Source organism: Ostrea edulis, chromosome 9 (assembly GCF_947568905.1).
Source record: "Ostrea edulis chromosome 9, xbOstEdul1.1, whole genome shotgun sequence".
Taxonomy (NCBI): Eukaryota; Metazoa; Mollusca; class Bivalvia; order Ostreida; family Ostreidae; genus Ostrea; species Ostrea edulis.
The window spans coordinates 13,076,227-13,093,606 of record NC_079172.1 but is presented as its reverse complement, the minus strand read 5'-3'; the positions used below and the strand labels follow the sequence as shown (position 1 = coordinate 13,093,606).

Sequence of the window (17,380 nt, the reverse complement as noted above, 5' to 3'; positions counted from 1 at the left end):
CGAGACCAGGTTATATCATAATGAAATTATTAAAGCTACGTATGGTCCATATTTTCCTTTACAACAAATAGAAATTTACATAAACTTTTCAGTAGTGCAAGATTTGATGATGTAAATAGTTTGTGGAATTTTATAATATTTGGATTCTTTGTTCAATAAAGCTTTTCTGGCATTGGTTAAATTATGCTGTGTACACTCAAAAATGTAATGATATTCATCTCCTACTTTGTCTTGATTACATATATAACAGAAACGTTGACTTCTAGGAATATTATTCCATCTTCCATACTCAATGGGTAGTTTAAAATTATTACATCTAAATTTACATAAAATTAGTGCGTATTTTCGAGGCAGAATGGTGAGATAATTCTCGAATATCAGAAAGAGCAAGAGATCTGGTCAATTTCGTATACATGTATGTAGTGAAATATCACAGGTAAAATACCCAATGGATAGTTCTGGTATTCTTTTAAAGAATTCCTTAAAATAAGAATGCTAGCTAAATTAAGAGTGTTTTGATTAAAAATCTAGCAAGTCTGATAACCAGAATTTCCTAATACCCGGACAGACACTGGCTGTGAGGGAGCATTATTTTCCAATACCAGGACAGACACTAACTGGGGGGAGCATTATTTCCCAGTCTCTTGACAGACACTGGCTGTGAGGGGAACATTATTTCCCAATACCCTGGCAGACACTAACTGGGGTGGGGGGTGGGGGGGGGGGGGGGGGGGGGGGTGGGTGGGCATTATTTCCCAGTGTAGATTGGCTGTGAAGGGAGCATTAATGAAGACCTGATATTTACCTGACAGACACTGGCTGTGAGGGGGGAGGTTCAGTGGGGGGTCTTTTGTCCTTTTTGCCCTTCTTGTCTTTCTTGGAGGGCGGCACCTTCTTATCCTTGTCTGTGGTAGGAGGCGGAACAAACCCTGGGGGTATCTTAACTCTCCTTTGAGGGTCTGCCTCCGGCTTCAGGGACAAGTTTGTTGTATGGTAGAACAAGTCTGGACGCCTGTTTGTAGAAGAAAAAATGTGAAAAATCCAATAGATACACCATACCGGCCTTTATGGAGATAAGAGTAATTGAATATCCAACATTTCTAGGCAATGCTTTATTCAATCTCATTTAATCTGCAGTTTTTCGAGGTCCTTAATCTTGAATGAATTATCATTTGAAGCAACATTTATGTCATTTTATATCTTAAAATCAAAACCATTTTGTATGAATGTTACCTAGCATTCCTCGTGTCTTGACTTGTATAATACTGCTTTGTAACCACATTGTAAGCTTTATCATGGGAGAGACGTCCCTCTTCATTCTGCATGGCAACAGCCTGAAAAGAATATCATAATTAGTGTGAGTTGTAAGATCGCTGAGTGGCTAACAAGAATGGTATGCATACTCCTCCTATATCAAGTACAAAGTTAAGGAATTTAGCTGCTTAGCTTTTGAGCACAACCATGTAATATGTAATATGCTAAAATTGTAGGTACTAGTTCAATATTCATTATATTGGCCCAGATACATTTTATATTTGCTAATTAACCCCATCCAGTTGATTTTTTTAAAAGTCAAATTCAGAAAAGGTTTGGTTAGGACTATGTTTTGTAGCTGAAGGTTTTTTTTTTAATAAACAAGAGGCCCATAGGCCTTATTGGTCACCTGAGTATTAGTTATTCCTGTTCTGCATATCTAAGCTAAATTCTAATATTCAACAGCAGCGAAAACAAGATGTGTTTTTAAAACACATATGCCCCTGAAAGTATCCATACTGATGAAAGACTATATAGATAATATAATATATAACAACACTAACATATATGACTATTTTGGACCTGCCCTTGAGTCAAAACTCTGTGGTTGCAAAATTCACAATTTTGGTACATCCTTTTCTGCTTTTCCTAAATATGCATTCAGTTTTTATACAGTATCAGTAAAATTAAACAAGAGGTTCATGGGCCACATTGCTCACCTGAGTCACCTTGACTCATATTTAAAGATTTTCTGGGGGAGGGGCATGGTTTTTACAAACTTGAATCTGTACTATGTCAAAATTTCTGACCTGGGGATCATGAAATTTACAATTTTGGTAGAGGCCTTAATTCCTGCTCTGCATGACTATGCATTGAATTGTTCTTACATATGTGTGGTTGTAGAGAAAAAGATCTTTAAAAATTTGCCAATTTTTGCCCTTCCCCTAAGGCCCAAGGAATGCAGGAATCCTTAAATTTACAATTTATGTCCCCTTATCCAAAAGATGCTTCATACCAAATTTTAAAAGAATTGGAATGGTGGTTATCAAAAAAAAGTTTAAAATGTTCAATTGCTAAAGGAAGATGAATGACACAGAACAATATCAATACACTAAGCACTCAGGTGACCTAAAAACTAAAGAATTAAGAACTTTCTGTGAAGTTATATTATACAGGAAAACAAAGTTTGTGGTAATCAATACAATGCTGTGGTTATAGAATAAAGGAATTAAAACAGCTGAGAATGCTGTGGCACAGTTAAAATTCAGCTTGTCAATAAGAAAATCATTTAGTGCAAAGGTAGTTTCCCGTTTCTTTGATAAAAACCTTGGGATTCATATTCAACGAACCTCAGCTCTGTTCATGATAATCATGTCCACCATGTTTTGTATGGTTCCCTCAGCGTGCTTGTCTTCTAGGGCCACGTCCAAACTCATATCCCCTGTCACCTAGAAAATCAAGAAATCTTGTCACGTCATCCAATGAAATCAAGAAATCCTGTCACGTCATCCAATGAAATCAAGAAATCTTGTCACTTCATCCAATGAAATCAAGAAATCTTGTCACTTCATCCAATGAAATCAAAGTTTTGTGAACATGCATCATCTTTATGAAAGTAATCTGCTTAAATACCACAGCTTCTGGTTTCTTTACACACTGTTAAAAGACCTTGCAACATATAGAAACACTAAGAGTATCAAGCATCTAAATCAATTAAATTATTTATCAAATGATTATACAATTCTAAGAATTATGATCCCATTCAGTCCTTTTAGTGAAGGGCATAAGTTCTATTTGAAATCAGTCAAAAGGTTCTGTCACATGGGATATACAAACAGGCCAAAAATGATGCATCAAGGACACTAGAAATACAAACATGTTTTCTTATCATCTACAGCTATTAACATAAAATCAAATGAATAAACTGTAAAAAAAAAAATAATAAAAAAAATAATAAATAAATAAAAGCAGTACAAAAAAAAATAATATGAAAATAATCAATTTTAAAAACAGTATCAAAATATAACAGAACAGAATAATAATGCAACAATCATAAAACCTTTGATTTGAAAATTTGAAAAGGTCTATACAAATAATTTTCTCGAAATTCCAAAATATGTTTGTCCATGTATTTGCAAACTATAAATGAGACCCAAGATAAGGTATACCCACCTATACTTTCTGTTGGTTTCACATGTCCTTAAATAGAAGTATTTCCAGTTATAATGACAGAAGCGGAAATGCTTGTGACAATATAACAAAAGGATGAACTGATAGAAAAATGGACCAATCAAAAGGCCAGAAATATGGACCAATGGATGGACAGGATTTCCTGTCTTCACACTCCTGCCACTCTAGGAGACAAGAAAAGTTAAAGAGATAGGAGACTTACATCCAGGATGATGTTCTCCATCACTAGCTGTACAGCCTTCCTCTCGGAGACAGTCTCACGCCTCTGCTGTCGTTCTCTCTGTCTCTGCTCTATAGTGGCACTGCACACACAAACAAAATGACAACTCTTTTTTTCTTGTACACAATATCGATCATAAAAGCAATGTACTTAACACAGGATGAGAGCGTTGAAAATAAACAAAAATGTAATACACACAAGTATGCCTCTTTTTCCACCATTGGGATGGCCTCTGGGAAGAAGGTATCTAGGAAATCATTGACTACGTCATCCACAATACCCCTCACCTAGTAATCAATGGAGCGGAAATCACTCACCATAACATCAATCCCTCAATAGCATTGCCAGTTCATATTTTGCAGTTTGTTATACATACTCTTGTATTATATAAAATACATCTGAAGATGTAAAATTACTGGTATTCAATATGGGTAGCAGAGTTATATCTTGAATTTCCATTTAAAAACAAATTGCTTAACATTTATCTGGTCAAAGGAAAGCATATTGTGATGCATACCATGAAGTAGTCCTTCATTTGATGAGGGTGGTAGGTTTGGATCCCCATCTCCCCACGGTAAGGCTTCTCATAGGACACATAATGCTGCTCTACCTGTTGTCTGAAAGAAAGATAAGTCAACAATCAGTCCAAATGTTCTGTATCACCTGTACAGACACAGTACACACATACACTATTGTACTAATGAATACATGTGTACACCGTAAATAATCAGTCCACATGTTCTGCCACCTGTACAGACACAGTACACACATACACTATTGTACTAATGAATACATGTGTACACCGTAAATAATCAGTCCACATGTTCTGCCACCTGTACAGACACAGTACATACATACACTATTGTACTAATGAATACATGTGTACACCGTAAATAATCAGTCCTCATGTTCCGTATCACCTGTACAGACACAGTACACACATACACTATTGTACTAATGAATACATGTGTACACCGTAAATAATCAGTCCACATGTTCTGTCATCTGTACAGACACAGTACATACATACACTATTGTACTAATGAATACATGTGTACACCGTAAATAATCAGTCCACATGTTCTGTCATCTGTACAGACACAGTACATACATACACTATTGTACTAATGAATACATGTGTACACTGTAAATAATCAGTCCTCATGTTCTGTCATCTGTACAGACACAGTACACACATACACTATTGTACTAATGAATACATGTGTACACCGTAAATAATCAGTCCACATGTTCTGCATCATCTGTAGAGCTATACATGTATGTACCTGGTACTACCAGTATTTTTATATGGAAGAGAAACATGGAAAATGAACAAAGGAGATAATAAAGTGATGGAGATATTCCAGAACAAACTGCTGAAGAAGGATAATGAAGATAAAATGGGAAGATCGAGTAAGAAATGAAGATGAAGTAGAAAGTGAGGACTTGTTACAGAGAGGAAGGATGAGCAGATCAGTGAGGAAGTAAGCAGGAGATTGATTGATTGCATATTGTTTAACGCCCCACTTGAGAATCTTTCACTCATACGGAGACATCACCACTGCCGGTGAAGGGCTGCAAAATTTAGGCCTATGCAAGATGTTGGATGAATACTTCAAGAAGTATCACAGAAATGTTGTGTGATACAAAAGAATGTTTAGTCTCCACCTAAATAGACAAAATGAAGGAAGATACTGGACAAAGTTAAAAAATCCCACCACGTCGATGACTGTGTAGTTAGCATATCTAGCCTACTCAAGCCAGAGGGATCATTCTACCTGAGACAAGACCGATAACTGACCAGTAACTGACCTCAGCTGTGCTATCTTGTCCATGGTCTGGGGCAGTGAACTGATAGTGTTCTGGACGTATGAATCCACGCTGTGCACCTTGCTGCTCTTGAGTCTCGGGGTCCGCATACTCATCCTGCTCGAGTCCTCGGCCATCTTGGTGGATCGGTAATGGTAGTCAGGTTCACTCATTGCACTGTCTGTAAAACCAAAATATCACCACTATGTACAATAATTTCCAAAAATTATTATACATGTATACTCACATGCAGATTACTTGCTGAATAAAACATAATTTTCCTTAGCTAAAGTAACACCGTTTCAAAAATAATGATATAGAGTACATATATGTTCTGAACTATTCAAATAACCATTAAAAATACACCTGAACCTTTAAAAAAACACTGAAAAAATAATACACTTAATTACCCCCTCCCCCCAAAATATCACCATTATGTACAATAAATGAAAAAATTATTACATGTTCACAAGCAGATCTGACTTGCAAAATAAAATGTAATAAATTTTCTCAGCTGATAAACAACTGTTTTCAATATTATAACGATATACAAAATAAAATGTAATAAATTTTCTCAGCTGATAAACAACTGTTTTCAATATTATAACGATATACAAAATAAAATGTAATAAATTTTCTCAGCTGATAAACAACTGTTTTCAATATTATAACGATATATAAAGTACACATGTTCTGCATTATTCAAATAATCATTAGAAAAATACACTTCGGAGCATATGTATGTTACTACAACACACTTCAACTTCACTACGAATATCAAACAAATAATCATTAGAAAATACACTTCCCTCAAAGGAGACTGAAATAATAACACAAGAATATGATAACTATAATATTATGTGTATACATTTGATGTTACTATAACTTGAAAGATAGATTGCATACCCAACACATTTTTTAATACATGTACGATGCTTGGAAAATCAATACCAATATTTAATAAATAAATCAATATAGGGATTAAAAATGCCATCCAAACAAAAACAACATAAAGATCAATATTTTCCTTTGAACTAGTTTTCCTATGTACATAAGTTTAGCTTATCCTAAAATTACTGTGTTCCAATAATACAGCATAAAATGTATGTGTTCAGTTCAAATTGATAAAATGTTTGTCAAGTGTCTTTTCACTTGGTAAATAGAAAATTTCTATTGATTATAATCTTGTATAAGCACAAAATGAAATCTCACTGAGATTACAATTCTAAAGAATATTTAAAATTTTATGATTCTGATTTATCGAATAATTTATCTCCCAGATCCCTGTAAATTTAAAACACCACACTGAATGAAGTGCATACACGTACAGGATATATTCGAATGAATTAAATAATTCTTTTTTTGTCAATGATTTTACATCATCCATCAATAAGTTTATTGACTTTTTTCGAATTCAACATTAATTTACAATTTAAGAACAAGTGTGTCTTGTAAGCAGGTATGTATTTGTGACCATTAGATATCTGCCATACTAGATAATAATAGTCATCCTTTATGAACTAGATAAACGTGTACATGAAAGTTCCATTTCCCTGACCCATTTACCATTTCATACAGCAAAAACAAATCATAATGGAGGAATAATTTAATCAAAATTCTCAATACAAAATCCATCACAGTCAAAGTCACATGACTTGATCATTGTACCATCAATTTCTATGCAGTTTGAAGTATTGTAGAGTCCATATAATACACTGGGATTTAAATTAAAAAAGTATAAAGAAAATTCACAGACCAAAATAATTTCATTTCTCAATAGGCATTTAGAAAATATCTCTATATAATAGGTACATTTACAAAATCAATTCTCATACTTTGCATCTACTCAGAAGAAGAGTTTAATTGCCACATCAAGAGGTATTTCCTCTAGTTTTTGTAAGAAATAGTACTTTATGAAAAGATTGAGATTGTAATATACATGCAAAATTTATTCCCATGTGCCATTCAGTGTGTGGATTTAAATCGCCCTCTGTGTATGAACATTTTATTTCTGTCCCGCTTGAATATCTTTTAAACGATTCACAGGGAGTCATTGCACATTTTTCTTTGGATAGTAAGTTTCATAGGAATAATCCATTTTTATATCACCACAGCAACTGTTCACCCTGACAAATGCGAGTATACCCTACAATGACAATACCTTGGCCCCGAACATTCTTTTCATCATTTTATACAAATCAGCAGTCTTATTAGAAATTTAAAATATCAATGGCTTTGAAAAGGTATTACTACTGATTAGAAATTAACTCTTTCATGTTATTTTTAACAAAGCAAAAGTCCAACTCTAAAGAAAATAAAAGTCCCTTTACATCAAAGCTGAAAATATCATCAGTTTCTGTTGTATTCATTTTCAATTCTTCATGCAACAAACCTCATATTAAAACAAAACACTTACACTTAGAAATTTCTTTTTCTCTTTATTGCATAAAATAAAAGTGAATAGATGTAAGACTACTACACGTATAAGAATGAACATGTCGAGATCCTCTGTAGGTACATCTTCAGGATCATCACCAAGTAAAATGCAATAAATACATGTGATATATAATACATATATATACATGTGGTATATAATACATATATATACATGTGGTATATAATACATATATATACATGTGGTATATAATACATACATATACATGTGGTATATAATACATATATATACATGTGGTATATAATACATATATATACATGTATATATCAAAGGAGGTAGATGAATTTTGTGAATTAAGTTCCTGTGAAAATTTTGACCACAACATAAAAAAGGGACTTACGGAAGCCGATAGGTGTCAGGGTTTCGAATTAATATTCATTTAACTGGTGGCCGCCACTTATTATCTGGCGGCTGTCACTTACTAACTGGCGGCCGCCACTTATTTAACTGTTAGCCACACTTAATTTATCTGGCGGCCGCCACTTAATTTATACATGAGTAATTAATTATCTATAGAAAATATGAACTTTTGCAGTATCAATAGTTTACCAGATTTTTTATTTTATCCAGTGAAAAAACTTCCACGGATAGATATATTTCTGTCATGCGCAAAGTTTAATTTATCAAGATTTTTGCAAAATCCTATGACATCACATGAGGATTGATCAACCTTAATTCATACTGCTGAGTGATTATTATTTTAAGATTTAGAATAGTACACAGACACGTTGCATAGTGTAGGAATAGTGAGAGGAGAAATTGTCTTCTACAATTGTTGACAAGCAGAAAAGGAACCAAAAAATTCTCTTTTGCCCAAACTTCATACTCCTAAATTAAGGGGGAGGGGGGCTCCATTCATCCTTCAATTCATCAGTTCATTCATTCATTATTATATTTTAACCATTCATTACTACCATCAAACAAGTGAGGTGTGGGCCAATCCACCAATCAATCTTATTTTACATGTGAAAATAACGGAAAATGAACATTGTCAAAAAAGTGGAGGGTTAGCCTCTTCGTTCTACGTGCCTGATACGTTGGTATATTAAGTATACACATGAAGATTTTCTTGTGTGAGAATCATTTGATATCATAAACATTTATATAACTATGTAAATTAACAGCACAATCGACAAACAATAATGCTCTTAACTGTATATTACATACATATTACTAAGCATTGGAGAGGGAGATTACAGGAATTGCAACCCTTTCATTTTGAGAGAGATAGAGGAGTTGAATAACTGGCGGCCACCAGATAAATTGACTAGTGGTCACCAGATAAATCAAATGGTGGCTGCCAGTTAATTTATATGGTGGCCGTTAGATAATAAGTGGCGGCCGCCAGATAATAAGTTGTGGGTGCCAGATAAATTAAGTGGCAGTGCAACATAAATTAAGTGGCACCCGCCAGTTAAATGAATATCAATTCTATACCCTAGCACCTATCGGCTTCCATAGGGACGCGTTAGTACAAAAATTCATAGTTTAGAGAAAAACTTTAAATCAAGCCCTCTCTTAATATTGGCATTTGAGTTTTTTTGTATTTTCTGCAGTACTATACCTTTATATGCAATCATGACCATAGGACATGAAATCTCTCTCCAAGAAGAATTTAAACTATAACACCTTTCAAATTTGAACGAAGTCTTGGTAACATAAGTTATGAATTTCTTTCCAATTCATTGTTTTCAGTAAAAGGTAACACTTGGATAACACATGCCTTCAAGCATTAAAATTTCCAGGAGAAAGCGTGAAAATGATCTAAACTCCAGCTTGTTGTGCTCTCTTCATTTTGGATTAGCATACATGTACATGAACATGCATTTCTACATACAAAATAACGTGTGTTTACTTCGCATGCTTCATCTGATCATAGTGATTTATTTTATCGAAACCAAATCAAATTCAACCTAAATTTGATGATGTACCTAGTAAATTACTCAAATGTTACAGAAAGTTTCATCATTTTACAGAGTCAATTTCAATAACAGTACATATACTTCGATATGGCAAGAACTTTGCTAAATGTGGAATGAGTTTTAGCAGGCATTGCATTACTATGAAATCTAAAGCATATCAACTCTTTCACCTGCTCAAATCTAGCTAATTTCATACCAGCACCATGCATATACTGTAAATCACTTTTGGTCTTTAAAATCATACACTGTATTTACAAAAAAATTTCATTTTTGAAAATACTTGAGGGTATGAACTGCGTTTTAAAATTGAAGCATAGGATTCTATGTTGGGTTGAAAGGTCAGTGTCTTCATTGAGAAATGAAAACAATGAAACGGCAGATGTTTATTCAAACAAAACATTGGTGAATGTAAATATTTTCACTTATATATGCAAGGTTGCCAAGACACAAATAAAGTACTAGTGTACAACTTTGTATATATACATGGTACTAAATGAATTGAACATTTGCAAAACTAATGTCTTGCTCATATTGCAAAATGAATATTGCAGAAATAAATCTCTACGCATAATGAAATATAACTGATTTACAGTATTCCAGACAAAAGTACAATAGACAACATGCAATATCCCCCCACACACATAGCACCAATCACCAGCACTTCACTACATTTATTACTAATTCTTGAACAATGGCCATGCAAGGTATCTGACCCGTTTTCCTTTTTTGTATCGTGGACGTTGCCATGGTAATGGAGTCAGTATAGGTGACTCGAATCGCCGATACAGTCCCATACCCTTCAAAAAAGAAATAACATCAAGGTCATGTCTATTTTGGCCCTTACCAGCAGGAGATAGAATAGCACGGCGCTGCTCACGAATTCTGTCTCTGGCAACCTGCAGCCGCTCTCTCTCCTTCAATAAGTATCTAAAATTACACATCAAAATATATCATTATTGCTCGTCAAACACCAGTTTGTAACTTATTAAAAAATTAGAAAAATCGTTGATAATTTGACTTATATACTGTAAACCAGCTTTAATTTGTGAGCGAGAAAATTTCACAAGATTTGCAAGAACCTCATTGTCATGTACATGTACCAGTCCTTGAAAAAGTCTCGATCACAAAAATTACTTGCTGCGAACCAGTTTACCACAGGTGAATCGTGAAATAAAGTAGACGCAAATAAAAGTTGGTTAACAGTATATTCTTTTATTTCTTTTGAATATGCTTTGCAAAACATGTAAAAATCATGGACTTAATTTAACATATAGATTGTAACAGAGTTTGAAAACCATTTTACGATTCTTACTTTGTTTCTAGTTCTTTCTCCTGCTGCTTCATCGCAAACTCCTTTGTTCTCTGTGCCAGTACTGTGTTTATCACTCTTGGGCTAGCAGGAGATTTTACTAAAAAAATAAACACTAAAATCAGTATCATTGAAAAAATGTCATTAATATATCAAGTATATATATAAAATTTTTACTGTGGAAACAATGTTAAAAACACAAATTCTGTTAAACACTAGGGTTTATATATATAAGAAATAAAGAATTCTGTTACCAATGTTTCTTCCTTTATCTTCTCCATATAGACGTTCTATTTCATCAGTCAGCATATTGTTCTTGTTGTATTTTTCCTTTTATGCAGAGAAAAAAAGAACAGAAACAAAATTCAGACATGTGTATACAATATCTGTCCTAATTACTGTTAATTCTCATTAAACTGCCTGTCTTTTGTGATCTGGAATATGTAGTGGTGTAAGGAATTTGGCGATGAATTAAATGTAAAACATATCAATGGACAGTTTGATTTTACACATATCTATAAATATTCATTTGCTTTAAAATATGCATATTCATTATAGGTAAAATATTTTGTTCTACAATAAAATGTATCTGCTATTGAATAAAAAAACATCACCAGTACATATCCCTTAACTATTTCATTTTTTCTCTCACAACGGTATTACGATGATAAAGCTCGTGAGCCCCTCATCATTCTAACTTTCACTAAAGTCAATATATGGAGCGACAAATTAACATAAACTCAAATAATTGAAGATATTTTCAATTCAATTATTGCTCTCTTTAACTGAATTAATGCGCGCATTAAATCAATTATTGCTCTCATCAAATGAATTAATGCGCGCTTCAATTCAATTATTGCTCTCATCAATTGAATTAATGATAGCAATAATTGATTTAATGCACGCATTAATTCAATTATTGCTCTCTTCAATTCAATTAATGAGAGCATCAACTGAATTAATGAGAGCAATAAAAGATTTGATGGTGCATTAATTCAATTATTGCTCTCTTCAATTAAATTGATGAGAGCATCAATTTCGTAGAAATATATGCTCGCAATAATTAATTTAGAGCTCGGTATAAATAATTTGATGATCTCTTTAATTCAGCTGAAGATATCTTTAATTATTTACAATGCTTTTGTATAAGGAATTAATGCACGCATCAACTCTTTTAAAGAGAGCAACAATTCAATTAAAGAGATCATTAATTCAATTGTGGATATGTTGAATTGAAAATATCTTTAATTTCATAGTTGCTCTCTCTAAAAGAATTATTGCTCTCTTCAAATGAATTAAAGATATCATTAATTCAATTGAAGAGAGCAATAATTGAATTAATGTGCGCATTAAATCAATTATTGCTCTCATCAAATGAATTAATGCGCGCATCAATTCCATTATTGCTCTCATCAATCGATTTAATGCACGCATTATATCAATTATTGCTCTCTTCAATTGAATTGTAGCGCGCATCAATTCAATTGTTGATATCATTAATTCATTTGAAGAGATCACTAATTCAATTAAAGAGAGCATCAATTCAGCTGAAGAATTAATGATATCATCAATTCAATTAATGCGTGCAATAATTCAGAATTGAAGATATCATTAATTATTTGAAGAGATCTTTAATTAAATTGTTGTGTGCATCAAATGAATTGATGATATCTTCAAATAATTAATTATTTGAGTTTATGTTAATTTGGCGCTCCATACAATACAGTATTCAAGCATATTTTACACAATTGAACAGATATGCTCATATTCAATAGTTTCATCTAAAATTCAAGGCACTCACTTTTGCAACAATCTATAACTAAATTAACTTTTCAGATTTATTATGAACAGAAAACATTAATCTCTATTAAACAGTTATCTTGTTTAAGTCTCTAGAATTATCTGGACTATTGGGCCTACATAGCAATTCTCTGGTGATCTTAAGAGTGGCATTTAACACCCTCATTCAGACGTTTGTTTACAAAACAAGGTAGCAGATGGCAGTATACAAATATGGCATTACAACAGGAGATTTACGTGGCAGGGAAAATGTTCCTGACAAAACATGTGGTTTAGTTGAAATACTATTAGCGATGAACTGAGTGGCAAAAATTTGAGAATTACTGTAAACATATTATATTTGGCGTGTACGATATTTGGCGGAAATCGTTTTTTCAACAAGTTAGTGTAGATTTGATTTAGCGCATTCCTGAATTACTTTAAACATCTAGATTTACGGATGGCATTTAGCGATGTACTTGATTTAGCGGAAGCTGCGTTCCACCAAAGGCGCTAAATAGAATACACAGCCAAATGTAATACATTTACAGTAATTGACCGTGGTTTTATTTTCATTTCATCTTCAATACCTAATACATATTTTTACCATAGGACTGTATACAAACGTAAATATCGTGATAGGTAAATAACTCAGTATTTAACTGTTATTACAGAATTAAACTGAACTATTACATCATCACCTCTTATAATATATTGTAGATTCCTAATTATATACATGTATGCAAGGAATTTATCATCGTGTAATTTTGTGAGAGGCATCAATCATGAAATAAAATTACTTGCTTTTAACTTTCTGTTGCTAAAATACATACACATATATAAGAACTCTTGATTCACAGATGACACGTGAATTCATGGTCACACGATTTGACATATACGAGTCATTCTGCCATATTGAATACTCGCATAAAATAAGGAATCTATAGCAATAAATACCAGGTGGTTTTATTTTTAAGGAATGACATGTTTTTTAGTCTCTGTAAATACACCTCATTATCTTGAACTCATGGGACCAAGAAAAAACTTTTGAGATATCCGAGGATTCGAGATATCGAGGGTAAAATACTTAAAGAATAAGTGGTTAGGACTTCCGAAGCACTTTGACCTATCCATGATATTTGAGATATCGAAGTATAACTGTAACTGTTGAATTCTACTCACCAGAAGCCTGTCTTGTTCTCTCTGACTTCTACTCTGAGTCCTCTGCATGTTGGACAGTTTGCCTATGAGTTCCTTTCTCTTCTCCTGATCATTCTCCAGCCTTTCAATCTCTCGTTGTAATGCCTCCACCTTCCTCTTCCCCAGTGCTTTTCGGTCCACTGGCATGGGGACAAAAACTGCACTGGGAGATCGAGAGTCCTGGCGATAACGGTTGGACATTGTTTTCTTCTTAAGTGATTCAAAAGAGGGAAGACAAGACTTCAAGAGTCTGCAAAAATTAATAAAAATATCCCATAAACAGTGCAATCAACTACATTATGTATGTTGTACTTGTAGTAACCTCATATTTTGACTGTGCAAAATTTTCTCTCCTTGTCAATAAATTATTCATATACAAATATGATAGATGTACACACATTTTTCTTTCTTTCCTCTTATAGCAAGTGTAGCAAGCTCTAAAGATTATGACAGCAAATTCTAGTCTGCACATTCATCCATTAATTTTTTTATGTTGAGTAAAATTCCCTATAATCCTATTTACCAGCCTTTTCAAGTCACATCTCCCTGACCTGTGAGTTATCCATTTACATGGATTAACTTAATTTCATCCCAATCTTATAATATCACTTGCACAATGCAAAGTTCGTAGACCATGAGTAACATAAAATCCTAAGCTGTGAACACCAATGGTATGGTCAGTTTCGTTCTATTAACAATGATCACATACCTCAGTGGTACTGGTATCTAACAGGAGATTCAAGGGTCACAGATAAAAGTAGCACCATTGAAATACATCCACTAAATATGATATGAGTTATATACTCATATAGGATTGTAATATAAATTTTATAGTTACCACTTATAAACAATCATAATCCCAAACTGCTACAAACTTCTACATTAAATTTTTCCCCCTTGTCATATTGATGCTATGTATTTGGACTTACCCTGTTTTTCCCTCTTATGTTTATTAACTTATGCTTATATATATATATATATAATATGCCCCCCAGTGCCCAGAATTGTTAAAATAACAGTATCTTATCATATCTATTATAAATCTTAAAGACAATGACACTGTGTAATTTAATGCAAGTTTTTCTTAACAAAATCTATATTACTTGCTTTCTCTTAGTATACAACATCAAAGTTGGTTTTTGTGTTTAAAATATTTTAATTATGATATCAAAAAGTATCATATCATCAAAGCTAGCCTATATATGTGTGGTATTCTTTGGATATTACCGTAGGAATAAAATACACGTTTTATATCAAGCTATATAATTTATGCAAATTATGCAATTTAACTTAATCGAATTATAAAGTAATCAAGCTAATTTGCTATTTAATTATCTATTCTCGGAGTCAGATAGTGAAAACCCCATTTCGAAATATTCATGATCATGTGACTTTATATATATATAAACTATGTGGGGGTGAACAGAATGAAAGAGCAGGGAGTATAAGGGGAGGGGAATGGAGAGAAAAGGAATTAGGTCAGTTAGGGGAGGGAGTATGGTTGATAGAACACACAGGAGGAAAGAAAGGTAGACCTTGTTGTTTATCCCCCATCTTTACGGCTGTATCATTGTCTCCTTATATCTCCATAAAAATCCTAACACACAAGTGAACTTTCAACGCAACACACACTTGAATATATATATATATATATATATATATATATATATATATGCCATTACGGGTAAAAGATACATGAAGACCTTTAGTAAAGCTTTAGCTAAACATTTTCGTGTATCTTTTATATTTTTTACCTATACTTTTACTGATCATTGCAAAAAGTAGTTATTATCTCTCTCTCTCTCTCTCTCTCTCTCTCTCTCTCTATATATATATATATATATACGTTGAACATAAAATAGAAATGTTTATAACTGTATGTCTATCTGTTGCTGTCAGATCTTCTGATACTTATTATTTCCCTAATTGTTAAAAAATTAGAAATGTCGTAATACAACTTCTATAGAAATTACGTTTATTTTCATACAAAAGTAAATAAATCTACTTGTGTTAAATAGGGCTGTCACATTGCATACATACACTGTGTCTTAGAGCATTTAATTTTCATTGGAAAGTAGGCCAGTTTTCTATTTATTTTAATGGTCATTACTCACCTTTTTGTCAACTCTTTGTTTTTAGATTTCCACCATTATCAACATAAAGCATGTTCACTCCAATGTCTTTCTAAAACAATCAGTGTGTTAAGTACACCTTACACAGTCACACTACTAGCCATTGCATTGAAAAGTAGTTGCTCCGCCATTTTTATACAAATCTTGCACCTTGGCAAAATGACCAAACGTTCTCTTTTAGAACACGAGAGTTCAAGAAGGGGGGTAATCCAAATTGCACAACGTGCCCTGCACTGGTAAATATTGACATTTAAAATGGAAATTATGGTATTCAAAATAAACATATTTGCTTGAAAACATAGCATTGAATAATTCTCTAGTACTAATGTACACAGTTCTTCATCAACAACACTTCATAAGATGAATATTGATTTGTTTTTACCCCCCCCCCCTTTCAAAGAGAGGGGCATATCGGTCTGTAAACTACATGTCCGCTCAATATCTTGAAAACCATTCACTCGATAGTAATGATATTTCACATGTGAGTTAGTTATGAGAAGAAGAGGAACCCAAATGATTTTCAGGTCAAAGGTCGATCCACTCTGGACATACATGTAGAAAGATACTGTCCACTCAATATCTTGAGAAACCTTTCCTTGACATACATTAAACTTGGTACACTGATAGATTGTGAGGAGTAAATGACCCGTGTTGATTTTGAGGTCACATGGTCAAAGGTCAAGGGTGAAATTGGACATAGGAATATAGTGTCCCCTCAATATCTTGAAAATTAACCTTTGCTTTACTGACATATTTTAAGGAGTAGATGACTCCTTTTGATATCACATGATCAAAGGTCAAACTGGACATAGGAATATACCGTCTGCATCATATCTTGAGAACCCTTTGCTTGAGAGACATCAAACTTGGTACATTGGTACATCATAAGGAGTAGATGACCCTTATAAAATTTGGTTTCATATGGTCAAAGGTTAAACTGGATATAGTAATACATTATCTCATATATTTTAAGAATGATTAGCTTGATTGACACCAAACTTGGAACACTGGTACAGCATAAGGAGTAAATGACCCCTATTGATTTTTAGGTCATATGGTCAATCCACTCTGGACACAGGAAGATACTGTCTGCTTAATATCTTGAGAATT

At 33.2% G+C, this 17,380-nt stretch overlaps 1 protein-coding gene across 5 annotated transcripts in view; it reads right to left on the bottom strand.

Moving 5' to 3' along the window:
• The window catches only part of LOC125659312 (uncharacterized), a 45,496-nt gene extending 29,032 nt beyond the window's left edge, over window positions 1-16,464 (bottom strand). For 4 of the 5 annotated variants that reach the window (XM_048890942.2, XM_048890941.2, XM_056148549.1 and 1 more), the window contains exons 1-12: window positions 16,253-16,419; window positions 14,121-14,388; window positions 11,414-11,489; window positions 11,163-11,259; window positions 10,695-10,777; window positions 5,477-5,654; window positions 4,182-4,281; window positions 3,863-3,951; window positions 3,647-3,746; window positions 2,604-2,702; window positions 1,234-1,334; window positions 806-1,012 (exon numbers count right to left, since the gene is read on the bottom strand). In XM_048890942.2, the coding sequence (XP_048746899.2) occupies window positions 806-1,012; window positions 1,234-1,334; window positions 2,604-2,702; window positions 3,647-3,746; window positions 3,863-3,951; window positions 4,182-4,281; window positions 5,477-5,654; window positions 10,695-10,777; window positions 11,163-11,259; window positions 11,414-11,489; window positions 14,121-14,339 (1,349 nt within the window). In that variant the 5' untranslated portion in view covers window positions 14,340-14,388; window positions 16,253-16,419. Of the gene's footprint in view, window positions 1-805; window positions 1,013-1,233; window positions 1,335-2,603; window positions 2,703-3,646; window positions 3,747-3,862; window positions 3,952-4,181; window positions 4,282-5,476; window positions 5,655-10,694; window positions 10,778-11,162; window positions 11,260-11,413; window positions 11,490-14,120; window positions 14,389-16,252 lie in introns of all 5 variants that reach the window. The other variant, XM_048890940.2, reaches the window with a different exon arrangement.
• Between the last annotated feature and the right edge of the window lie 916 nt (window positions 16,465-17,380).